This window comes from Abramis brama, assembly GCF_963993115.1.
Source record: "Abramis brama genome assembly, chromosome: 1".
Lineage (NCBI taxonomy): Eukaryota > Metazoa > Chordata > Actinopteri > Cypriniformes > Leuciscidae > Abramis > Abramis brama.
Genome location: NC_139963.1, coordinates 14,214,089 through 14,227,791, shown reverse-complemented (window position 1 = coordinate 14,227,791; position 13,703 = coordinate 14,214,089). Strand labels below are relative to the sequence as shown.

Genomic DNA, 13,703 nt, shown 5'->3' with positions numbered 1-13,703 from the left:
TAATTGCCAAGTCTTGCTGATTTCCTTACTTTGAAAACCGATGTTGGTGTGTGTTTCAGCCCGTGGGGGGAATCGTGACAACCCAGACTCCGTTCAGTTTGAATGTGAATACCGAGCTGTGGCCACAGGATTGATGTTCAGCAACTCCGAAAAGACCAATTGTGAACAAGACCTTGACATGTTTCTGCTGCAGTTCAGTGCATATGCCTCTCAAGAGAGTCCCCTGGTCAACGTTGACCCTGAGAGCATTATGGAAGAACATGGCTACTGTAGAGTGGCCACTGATTGTGGTGAGTAATTATTAATTATGTTGAATATGTTATGCTTTCCAATAGGGCTGGGCGATATGGCCAAAAAAAATTATCACGATAATTTTTTTATATCAGTCGATATCGATAATTATCACGATAAATGTCAAATCTTTATTTCTTTCAAGTTTAAAGGCAGATTTTTGCTCCTAAGTGAAAGTTGTAGAAAGCAGAGCGTTAATTGACCCTTTGCTAAGCCCCGCCCTCCTTAGTTACTGTTGCTACGCCTGTCAAGCTTTTGCGCCTGGCACGTCTATTACAGTATGTATGCACTGGTTTCGGACATTCCCAAGGAGATAATTAGTCATTTTTGGCGAACAGGTGAAAATATGAGAGAGCAAGACTGCAGTATGCATTCGAGGGCTATATCCACGACATAATATGCAAACGATTAGAGAATAATTTCATCAAAATTGAAGCTAAAGTCTATAACGTTAGGTCCCAGCGCAAGCAGCAGCCGCCTCATACGCTGACCATTCAAATGGGAAACACACAAATTGAGGAACAGCTTTGTTCATGCACAGCAGGGTAAGTGAAATGTGAAAATATTCTAATATTTATAAATCAAACAGCTTATCCATAAGTATTGTGGAATAAACACAAGACATTAGCCTGACCACTTTGCAATGATAACATTCTCCCGCTTATTTTAGCACGCCAGGCTAATACGTTACTGCTCACACGTCGTGGGTCATATAAGTGACTACTGTTATGAACTGATTAAGTTTGCATACCAACCTTTTCCTTGGAGATCTCCGGCAAGCCCCGTGATGTTCCCTGCTTTTACTAACTAACGTTACCTTTTACTTTTACTAGAACTAACACTGGGAGAGTCGCGATTGGATTGGGGGTAACGTTACTAGTTTGGCCGTCGATTAACAAAATGCTGAAATATATTTTTAAGTAACGTTAAGTTATGTCAGTGAGCCTCCGTCTTGTCTTTAATCACCCTGCTTAATCCACGAGCTGGACAATAACTTTATTGTAGAGCTGCTATAAAGCCAAAACATTTCCTATTATCAATGTAAAGCTGCTTTGGAACAATCTACATTGATAAAAGCGCTATATAAATGAAGATGACGCCCGGCATTTCTCCCCTTGGGTTTTAGGTTTCGGGAAGGGAACAAAATCCACCACCCCGTCCAAACTTTTAGGATACCGGGTATCAGATTTGCACAATCCATACGCACAACGCTTCGGCATGTTTCCCTCTCGCTCGAAAGCTTGCCAGACCTCCCGCGCTTAGTTATGGTTGCTAAGCCACGATTGGCCTGTGGCGGTTTTCGGGCGTGGCTTAGCGAAGGGTCAATTGTGGTTTTAAACTACTCTTTATTGTCAGAACATATCATGATAAACAGGTGAACATTTCGATTCGTTCCGCTTTTGGCGCATAAACATTATCGAACATTTATCGAACTCTTGATATCGTTTTACGAGAAAAATTATATTGCGATAATTATATTATATTATAATAAAAATTACTCTAAATTACGCTTCTATACTCTTTGCTATAGGCCTATAGCACGTCACGTGACAGACAGTGTTTAATCACCCTGTTTTGAATTAGAAAGCAATGAAATGCAAAGCCAGAGATGACAGATACAATGCAGTGACTGAACGTGAGCTAATCTGATTAATATTGACAAACAGAACAGACATTATATCACACATTATTAGGACAGCGTATTTACTACTTACCAACATCTGACACACGTCAACTGATATATCGCGATGTGTTCGGAACGAAACTTCTTCAGCGTGATTTTCTACTGATAAAATATAATTTTAAAATATCAATAAACAGCAAAGCAAGCCAGCTTCCCTGGCAATAAGATCGAAATAATAACATTAAAAAAAATACATAAACCATGATAAGATAAGATCTCGTGAATAAATGTTGATTAAACAGCTTCTGCAGCAGCCCGACGGGCAGAAAGAATTGTGCTGTGATCACGAAAGATGCTTCCCATAGAAATACATTAGTTTAAAAAACTGATACTACTAAAATACTACGAAAATAACGAAATAAACGTGTCCGTGTCACGAATCAATAGATTAAATTACGTGACCATTTCACGAACTGCCGTGAGACTGGGTTACACACACACACACACGCACACACACACACACACACAAATTGTACCGACCCCAAACTTTTGAACAGTAGAGTATATGTAATGGAAAGTTGCATAAATGTACATCTTGATCACACTTGGAAATAACAGCAGCTGTTAGGTATAAAAAGGGCATTGCATAAATAAGGAGCATAAAATAATCTGAATATTTTTGCAATAAATATGCAAATTAAGCCTTTTAATTTTGCTGTATGATTTACTTTTAAATAAATATTTTTTTCTAATTTTTCAAATTGTTTTCTAAACATGTTACATTAATAACAAATTATTAAATTCAGAAGGATTTAATGGACCTGAGCTAACATGAACTAACAATGATCAGTTGTTTTTTTTTTAAACTAATGTTAACAAAGAATAACTATGGTATGTAGCTTTTGCTCATTGTTAATGTTGGTTAATGCATTAACTGACTTTACCTTATTGTAAAGTGTTACCTCTTGTTCTTTATAACGCTTGAATCACTTTATGCAGTTTTTGTGTGTATTGCTTTATTGGATTTTAAATATAATTTAGAGTTCTTTTTGTTTTAAGAAAAATATATAAAACTTGTTATTGTTTGAAAACGCTTATTTCAATATCGTGATAATACCATATATATTAGGTCAAATTCCTGAAAATAAATGAATAAATGATTGGGTCTTGGCTTAATGTCCATGGGGAAATGTGGGTCCCGTGGCCAAACCAGTTGAGAACTGCTGGTACAGTGTAAGGGACAATTTCAGATAGTCTTAGTGACTGTTCAAAGTCTTCTTTGTTGAATATTTCCAGTTGTAAATATTGTAAAAAAATAAAATAAAATAAAAATCAGCTTGGTCATTTATATGTAATTTTACTTATAATGGCAGTAATTCTAAATTTACAGATTTAACCAATAAAAGCAAGACATTTCACTCATGATGTGGCCTAATGCTGCGTGACCTTGAAATGAATGGGAATATGACATCTGTGAAGATCAATCCTCTTCATACAGGCCTCTGGTAAACTTGTTTGGGGTCACAGTCACACCACGCAAGAAAAATCTGTTCTACTGTCAAAAACCCACTAGTTGTGTATATGTTATGCAGTCAAAAATGGATGATTGCATATTCAAATGACTAATTATCCCATGTTTTATTTTATTTGTCACTGAGTTAATTTTTTTTAATCAATTTTAATATATTTGTTACTGTGAAGATGTTTCATTCAAAAGGAATCAATAAAACAAAACTCTATAATAATTATGTGGCCAAGACACAAACTGAAGAGAGATATTCAAGCTCTGCTACTATGATGTCACAGAGACATTCTATAGAACTCTCCTGAGCAAAAGTCCCACAGAGACTCAATCCAGAGGAGACTTTAATCAGAGTTTGAGGTGAGAAGACTGAATACATTTACAGTCCTGAGAGAACATGGAGAACATGAGAACAGCTTTGGACGTGTTTGATGAAGCACGTTTACTGGGTGAACACACTGACATGATCATCAAATCAGATGACAGAGAATTTCCAGTGCACAAGATCATCATGTGTGGCTGCAGCTCCTACTTTAGGTGAGAAGAAGCATTTGAACTGCAATTGTGCGCAAATTACCAAGAAATGATTATAATTATATACATAATTTCCACTGACAACATTATACTGTTGAAACTGCCTAAGTCCAAGTATATAAATGCATGAAAATGAATGAGTGTATTGCCAGAAAAATGAATGTAACTATATCTAGGAAAAACCATTCTTGAAATTTGATTCTGGAAGTGGCTATGAAGAAGTTTTACCCAGCATTTCAAATTTAATATAGGAAACTAATCTGTTTCTCTAAGTAAATCTGGCTGAAATTAAAATGTAAATAACGAAAAGTTATTTTTATAAATGCTCATTATTAATGTCTGTATTTCATTGTCAAATTTTTATCACAGGGTTCTTTTCTCCAACAACTGGAGCAGACCACAACATTTCTGTGAAATTCAAGGAATATCCCGAGACATCATGCCTCTTATTATCCAGTATGCGTACACCAGATCTGTGCTCATTACTCAGGAGAACGTGCTGGAGCTCTTGGTGGTGGCTGACATGACCTTAGTCTCAGGTCTTGTAGACGCCTGCTGTCAGTTCCTGGAGTCAGAGTTATGCCCAGAGAACTGCATTGGCATCTACAAGTTTACAGAGGACTTTTACTCCTGCTCAAAGCTCCGAGGTAAAGCAAAGCACTACATCCTGCAGCACTTTGAGGACGTTCTGGACCAACCTGAGGAGTTCCTGGAGCTCTCCCTGGAGCAGCTGGAGGAGATCATTGATGAGGATGAGCTGAACGTCAGACAGGAGGAGGTGGTGTTTGAAGCCGTCCTCCACTGGATTAATCATGCACCAGAAAACAGGATGCAGCACATTGCCGTGCTTCTTCCAAAGGTAAAACAGAGATTTTTGTCTCGTCTTTCTTGTTTGTTTAAATGTGTCTCTAATTTACTAATTTTATTTCAGTTTGAAAATGAGAAACTTGCCTTGACAACTATTTAAGAAGTTTTTAAATATTTGATTTCAGTTGAAGTTAATTTTATTTTTAGTTTAGGGTTTTAATTTTAGTTCAACTACAATAATCCTGGCAGGTGTAAGAAAATTAAACTTAATTCAAAGGGCAAACAAGTTTATTTTTCTTCCCCTTCTGACAATTTTATTTTTCTTTCAAGCATTACCATTGTAAAACCTTTCCCATTGTTGAACACTATATAACTGCTTAGTAACAGTCTTGCAACAGTCTCTGAAAGTCTAAACTCTCCCTTGTGTTTCAGGTTCGATTGGGGTTTATGTCCTCAGACTACTTCCTCAGTGTAAAGTGGAGTGCACTAGTGATGGAGAATGAAGCCTGCATGCCTGCTGTCAGCAATGCAATGAAGACTTTGTCTGACCTCATCATGGATGAATCCACCAACTCAGAACTCAAGCATCAACTGACACGTCCACGTCTGCCCTCATCGATCCTATTGGCCATCGGAGGAAGCAGGGGCGGCTTTCTCACCAGTGCGATTGAGGCATATGATGCGAAGGCAGACTGCTGGGTCAGGGTGACTCAAGAGGATGAGCGTCCCAGAGGCCCAACAGATCATGGTACAGCAGTCCTGGATGAGTTTGTCTACTGTATTGGTGGTTTTGATGGTGTGGAGTATTGCAACAGCGTGAGGAAATTCAATCTTATCACTCAGACTTGGCATGAGGTGAGTAATGCTGTAGGCAGGGTTCGAATTATGATTTCATCTTTGTGGGGGTCTCTTTAAAAAAAAAATAATAATAAAAAAAAAAAAGTAGCCTATGAGCAGGCGCGGTAGCTTAATAATGTAATATAAAAATTTGTAAATATAATACAAATTTAATAAAAAAGCGTTGGTAACACAATTCAATTTAAATAGTACATTTGGTTTAATTTGTCGTTTAATGAGGTCTAATATATGCTGTTAGTTTTTTGTCAGAATTTTCACGTAAGTGAAATAGATCCGTCAGATTCGGCCGTGTACTTAAGTGGTCCAGTGGTAGAACATTTGTCAAACGCGTCAGAAGTTCTGGGTTCGAAGCCGCACTCATATCAGTTTTTTTTTTTTTTCATCAAATCCGATTATGTTTACAAGTGGTTCTATATCAGGCAGAGACACGTTTGTGTGCATTTTGTTTTGTAATTTTACTGGAACGAATAGAGAGTCTCCACAACGGATGGAAGCGCGCCCGAGTGAAGACTGTGCGCGAGCCACAAACAAACACAGTATCCGCGCCAATGATCGCAGCGGCACTTTTATCACTTGATTTAAGCATAAGGATGTACCGTAGTGTGATGACGATCCGAGATCCCGCGAGATCCATGTGTTTGGCATCTTGTCCTATCTTTTAAGTCATGCTACAGTAGTCTGAAGGAAAAAGTGCTTTATTTGTAATTTAAAATAATGGTGCTGATGATTTTTAGAGACCCCCTCAGGTGTATGATTTTACTGCTTTCATGGGAGCTCATCCTCTCTCTATGGGAGCTCAGCTCCCACTGGCTCCCACGTAATTCGAACCATGGCTGTAGGTCAACATGTAACTTTAATTTAGCCTTCTTTACAAAACAGTATTGTGGTACAGTGATGGTACCGGATTGTACTTTGATATGGACCATAGTGCAGAATGCTGTACTCCACATTACTTCAAAGAATAGATACAAACCATGATACATTTTTGTTTGTGTTCCAGCAATTGTTGTAGCTTAATAATATAATATAATATAATATAATATAATACACCAGAGTTACCATCATGACTGTTTAAAAAAATACAGTTAAAATAATAATAATAAATATAGCTGCAAGCAGCAATACGGGGCCAAGCCCTGCAAGGCAGAGCAAGCAACAGCCGCTGTAGCGCAATGCGGAGCCAGAAGAGCAAAACATCAGAAATTTAATGTACATCAAGCACAGTAAGCACATCAATTACAGCAGCACAGCTAGCATTTAAGCACCAACAGCAGTGCAGAGCCGGAAGGAATTTAAATTATTATTTTATACACAATTTCAAAGTCGCCCCACACTGGTCTCGAACCCACGACCACAATGGTTCGGGATTCATGACGCATGGTTGAACCACTTGCGCCACCCAGAGGACATGTTTTACAAAGCTGCAGAGGAGAGGCTTCAGTGTGTGAATGAGCACACAAAATCATGTTAATGAGATTAGCATGCTAAGCTAACTTAATGCTAATATAGCTTATGATGTGGTACATCCAATGCTGGCAAAATAGATATCCTCAGATTCGACATGACGCAAGGAATCGATAGACACCAATTTTATGATTTTGTGACAAACTGTTCACAAGTTACAGCCTCTGAACCAATTATGGGTTGACCTCATTAAGTTTGCGACATCATAACTTTTTTTTTCCAGTATAGCAAAAAAATCGGGGACAGTACTTTTATGCGGCTCAGTCCGAAGATCATTTGAGTACATGTTTGGACAAAATTAGACCAATTTTGAAGGAGGAGTAGCGAAAAAACTGTTTTACATTCACTCCAATATGGCGGCCAGTCACATTGTTGATAAATAACATATGAGATATCGTTGAAATCGGCATAAGCCAAGGAATATATTGACATAAAGAAATCAAATTTCAAGCAATGTTAGCAAAAGTTATAAGCGTTTTTTCAAAAAACAATGATATCTCTGGAACACTAGGTGGCGCTGTGATCAAATTTCTCAGGTACCTTCGGGCCATGCTAATGATGATCCATACCAAATTTGGTGAAGAAATTTCAAATAGTTTAAAAGATATTGCAAATTATGACATCATTCAAAATGGCGGACACGTGGTACATCCCATCATGGCAAAATCGATATCCACGGATTTGTCATGACCCAAGGAATCGATAGACACCAAGTTTATAATTTTCTGACAAACTGTTCATAAGTTATTGGCCAAAATATGCATTTTCCATATCTCATGACCCGTAGGTGGCGCTGTTCCCAACTTTGGCATGGAACCTCAGATCATGCTTCCGATGAAGTGTACCAATTTTCGTTTCGATTGATCAAAGTTTGGCCGAGCTATAGCTTCTGAACCAATTTTGGGTCGACCTCGTTAAGTTTGCGACGTCATAACTTTTGATCAGAGAAGAATAAAAAAAATCGGGGACAGTACTTTTATGCGGCTCAGTCCGAAGATCATTTGAGTACATGTTTGGACAAAATTAGACCAATTTTGAAGGAGGAGTAGCAAAAAAACTGCATACTGTACTTTTCAAAATGGCCACTACTGTAATGGGCGGAGTCTTAATGTAAGATATTGGTTCTAATCAGCATGATGAGATGAATCAGGTGTACTAAGTTTCATTTTTCTAGATCAAAGGGTTCAAAAGTTATAACCATTTCAATGTTGAATTTTTGAACTGCTGGTGGCGCTATAGAGTTGGACCTAGAGACTCAAAAATTGCTACAATTACTTTTCATTACCATCACTACAAGTGTGCCAAATTTCATCATTTTCCTATGTATGGTTCATAGGGCTGCCATAGACTTCAAGAGGAGGAAGAAGAATAATAATAATAATAATAATAAGAAAACTAACAGATACAATAGGTGCCATAGCCCCTTCGGGGCTTGGCCCCTAATAATAATAATACCATTGTATTTATTTGCAACTGATAGGACAGAACCAATGAGATGGTGTATTGGTGTGTGTATAATACACTGATGTATTTGGTGTGTTGTAGGTGTCCCCCATGTATGAACGCCGCTGCTATATTAGTGTTGCTGTTCTGGACGGGCTCATTTATGCCATTGGTGGTTTTGATGGACAACAAGAGATTAAAACAGTAGAGCGCTACGATCCAAACACCAATCAGTGGACAATGATGGCACCCATGAATGAAAAGAGGACTGGCGCCAGCGCCACCTCACTGCAGGGCAGGGTAAGAGCACTTACCCATGATTCCACACTCTTCTGCTGGAGACTCTTAATACCTGTAAAGCATAAAGGAAATGTGAAATAGAGATATGGCATAAGGAATAGTTTAAATATGAAAAGGAATATCATAAAATTTACTGTGTTTTAAAAACTGCTTTTCTGATCAGTCTGTGATGATTGTGCTCAAACATCATGCATGTTATGTTTGTGTTTGTCAGATTTATATCTGTGGTGGTTTTACTGGGACCGAGTGTCTCTCCTCTGCTGAGAGCTTCAACCCTGAAACAAACCAGTGGACTCTCATCGCTCCCATGAGTAGCCGCCGCATTAGTTTAGGTGTGATCACTTATGCAGATCGAGTGTATGCTGTGAGTATTAAACAGTTTTATAGTTTTAATTAGCTATGATAACCATGACACAAATACAGAAATACAGAACAATTACAGTTTAAAGGTTGCACTTCTGTAAATGCATGCATGGATGTGCACATATAAATGCACAGAATACATCAATAAAAAGTGTATTTATTTAAAGGTTGGTGGTTTTGATGGTGCCAGTCGTTTGCGGAGTGCGGAGGCCTACAATCCGCTCACTAACATCTGGAGTGATGTTGCTTCAATGTGCAATCCACGCAGCAGCTTTGGCATTGAGGTGAGATGTGGACAGTTAAAATCTGTATCTGGTGAAACTATAAAATAACATTAAAATAATGATTTGATGATAATGAATATGGGGGACTTTTGTTTTTTGCTTCCATATTGAGAGAAATTGGAAAGTTGCACCCTAAAATTGTAGAAGGCTTCGAAGATCAATGTGTGTCAAAACATTCTAACTATGTTTAAATTAAGTGGTGCATCTAGAATAAGATTTATTAATGTAAAGTGAAAGACATTAGCTGTAAATTATTCATTTTCCTTTTTACTTTCCTCAAAATCCAGGTAGTTAATGGTCAGTTGTTTGCTGTCGGAGGCCGTAATGGATCCAGCACCACCTCTGATGTGGAGCGCTACGACGAGAAGACAGATCAATGGTAACTTCCACAAACACTAAATCTCACAGATGATTTCACACTGCATTAGATAGAAGTGTAAGTCTAATGCAGGCTATATTTCATTGCATTCACTGCATCTGTTTTCTATATAGGTTTGCTGCAAATGAAATGGCCATTTCCCGCAGTGCTCTGAGCTGTTGTGTAGCGTCAGGATTGCCTAACATGGCACAGTATGCTGCCCCACGAGACACCAGACACAAGACGAGTCTGACAGTGAATGATCTCCCTCTAGCAGATCTGACAATCTGATGACAAATGGAGAGTCATGTCTCCTGAATAAATGCATTAAAAAAAAGAGGCTGTATTTGATATGTTAAACTTTCTCTCAGGTGTAGTGTTGTTCATTAAGAAAATTATACCTTGCAAGGGATCTCTACAGCTCAACAAACAAACATATAATATTGAGAATTATTTTTACTGAGTAAACTATTTATTGCTTTATTAACCCTTCAGAATTCCTGCAAAATTTGACCTAAAACGCCTAAAAAGGCATACCCAAAATACATTGGATGCTGTTCTTAAACCATTTGACGTAAATAACTATGGCGGCCTACGAGTGAACGGATTTTCGGCTTTTTTTTATAAAAACAAAAACATTTGGAGTTTTTTGCTGCTCATTGTCACGAAACTGCTCTGAGACTCGAAGGTGAGATCCAATTGCAGCTTTATTTGAAGCGTAATCCAGAATCGTAATCAGCACAAGCAGGGGTCAAACACAGGAAGGCAGTCCAAACAAACAAACAAATAAATAAACAAACAAAACAGGCAGGGGTCAGAGGCAAAAGAGTAATCCAGGGAACAGGCAAGAAATCCAAAAACCAAGAGACAGGAAACCAGGGAAAACGCTCGGAAATGCAGTGCAACAACATACAAAACTTTGCAGTGAGTGATGGGGTGAACCAGGCTTATATGGGGTGAACTAAACAAGAAGATGAGATACAGGTGAATGTGATGAGTGCTGATGAGTCCAGGCAGAGAATGATGGGAGATGTAGTCTGTGAGTGAACATGGGAGTCTGGTGTGGAGTGCCCTCTGGTGGCTCTCATGGGCACTCCAGCTGGTGACCGTTACACTCATAATTTCCATACCGTTTATATAAAGAGTAAAATTAAAACCAGGAACTTCATCTTGTTTTTTATAACTTTTCATTAGTTTTAAAAACTGAGTTATATTCTTTGAACGTTATCGGGAATGTCTTCTCTCTGAGAAAGGATTCATAATTAAGTAATTGGTTATTACAATCAAAAAGGTTCCATCTCTATCGATCCATTTCTGCAAATAGAGTGACTTGTTCCCTTTAGTGATGCATTCATTATTCCATAAGATGGACTTAGTTTCCAGGCCAGAAGAGCTTGTTGATCAAACTGGGATGGTTTTAGGGGCAATCTTGTAATATTGTAGTTACATTTCAATAAAAATGTTAGGCCTCCTACACTCTTAAAAATGTTGTTGGGGATAAAGTGCCATAAGGACTCTGGTGCTCTCAAACATTCCTTCAACCATTTCACCTTAAGTGTATAATTCAAGTCCCAAAAGTTCAAATCCACCTTCATCCTTAGAGCCAGAGAGCACCGCTTTTTATTAACGTGATGGTGTCTGTTTTTCCACACCAAGTTCGTAAATATGGTATTTATATCTTTACATGTTGAATCATGGACATTAAGAGAGAGGACAAATCTTGAAATCCCTTCTGCTTTAGTCAAAAGAATCCTACCTAAAATAGAGATGTCTCTTTGAAGCCATAAATATAGTATTGTTTTAGATTTCTTCAATTTAGGTGAAAAATTTAGTTGTTGCCGTTCCTTATGATCCTTGCAGATGTGAATACCTAAATATTTTACACATTTCTTAACAGGTATATTTAACATTTGTTCCTCTTCATTCTGATACAGACATAAAGTTGTACAAACATTATTTTTGCTTGAGCTGTATTGTTATAGTTATATAAATTACAGACTATAAAGAATGAATTGTCTAACTGGAAAACCAATATTATCCACCTACCCTCATTTGAGGTCACTGATTCAATGATATCTCCTTTAAATGTATTAAGTAGAATGGCGACACCTGCTGACCACTGTGCTTTCCAAAACTTCACATCATCGTCCACCGAATGAGTCTCTTGTAAAAATATCAAAGCAGCATTTTTTCGTCTACTGAATAAAAAGATTGATTTCCTCTTGGTGCTACCACGAATACCCCTGACATTCAACGATATTATTTTTAAGGAACTAAAATGGAAGTCTGTCATAATGTAAGAAAAGAAAAAAAACTGAACTGGATGTCTGTTAAAGTTCTAAGAACTAGTTAAAGAAAAAGAAAAAAAAACTCTGAGATAGATCATATCAGAGATTAGCTTTCCAATAGTTAAAATAAGAAATTTAGGAGTTAATTGAGGTACTCATGTTCAGAGTTTTCTACTTGGCGGTGTGAACATATTGCTCTTTTAATTGTCTACCAGGAGAGCAAATTAACCCATTAAATCGGTTGGCATAATTAACTTGAAATTGTACCTCACATTAAGGGAAGTTTAACAAGTTATGCGGTGTGTCTCACACCGTTAATGATGACAGCAGGACCCTGCCATTTAGTTTTCTTTCCATCAGCTTGAAAATATCAATGACTACAGAAATAGCAAAACACATTCCACAACAACATTTTTTTTTAGGTCTGATCAAACTATCCATTAGTTAATTGTTATGTGATGTCACTGCTGTAATGTAACATCAGACCCTATAAAAATTATAGGTTGAGAGGAAAAACAAACCATACAAGAGATGTACAAGGCATACATTTTATTTTATTTTACAATTTTATTTTAAATTAAGCTCAAATAATTGTCTCTGATGATACACACACATCAAGACCCAGAAAAGTCCAAATAAAAATGCATGTCAAATGTGTAAGTCTAATCGTTATAAAAACTCTTTTGTGCCAGCTGCTGTCAAAATTTTAAACTGAGATTTTCAACATTGATGTGTGATTCTGCTATTTTTTTATTATTGGAATGTTATGATGTTGTAATTATTGTATGCTATGTACTGTGTTTGTACTGGCCATGTCATGTTTTCCTCTCAACCTATCATTTTTATAGGGTCTGATGTTACATTACAGCAGTGACATCACATAACAATTAACTAATGGATAGTTTGAAAAAATGTTGTTGTGGAATGTGTTTTGCTATTTCTGTAGTCATTGATATTTTCTCAAAGGTGTTATATTTAACATGTAAATCTATGCTGATTTGTCTACCAGGGGAAAGGCTGCTAGAGGAGAGAAGGCCTTCAGAGAGAGTTTTGCAAGGCTAGGGGAACTGCGATCCATCGTATAACAGGGTGAGTATGGAAGTTGTGAGACACATTCCCATGATCCTGTCTTCAGCCTATTATAAAAAAAAGAACACTAAGGTTTATATGTGAAGGCTTTTTGTGCCTGGTGCAGTAGCCACTGAAGACTTGGTTATCAGTATCACCTCTCTTCTCAAGAAAGCCTCTAGCTTGTTTACCTGCCCTTCTCTGATAAACACTTGCTGCCATGCTGAAACTAACTACATTCCTCACTGATAATGGCTAAGGTTGATAAACCAAGAAAAAATATCTATGGACTATCATTAACTAAAAATCTGTTTTGCTACATTACTGAACACTTTTCTAAACAGAAATCTATAATGACAATGTATTGTAAGTGTTAATGCAATTGCCTTTGTCCTTCAGGTACACCTATTATGGCCTTGACAGCAACAGCGGACCTGGATTCCAGAGCAATTATCAAAAGACAGTTGCAATTGGAGAATGCCACTCACGTCACCATAAG

The 13,703-nt window shown here is 37.5% G+C and overlaps 1 protein-coding gene across 1 annotated transcript; it reads left to right on the top strand.

The window, feature by feature from the left end:
• Positions 1–3,834: 3,834 nt before the first annotated feature.
• LOC311097305 (kelch-like protein 10) lies at positions 3,835–10,139 on the top strand (the record flags this gene model as incomplete). Its single annotated transcript, XM_084136895.1, has 8 exons — positions 3,835–3,974; positions 4,341–4,830; positions 5,211–5,633; positions 8,646–8,843; positions 9,058–9,207; positions 9,374–9,490; positions 9,778–9,869; positions 9,983–10,139. The coding sequence occupies 8 exons, from the start codon at positions 3,835–3,837 to the stop codon at positions 10,137–10,139; spliced, it is 1,767 nt and encodes a 588-aa protein (XP_083993021.1).
• Between the last annotated feature and the right edge of the window lie 3,564 nt (positions 10,140–13,703).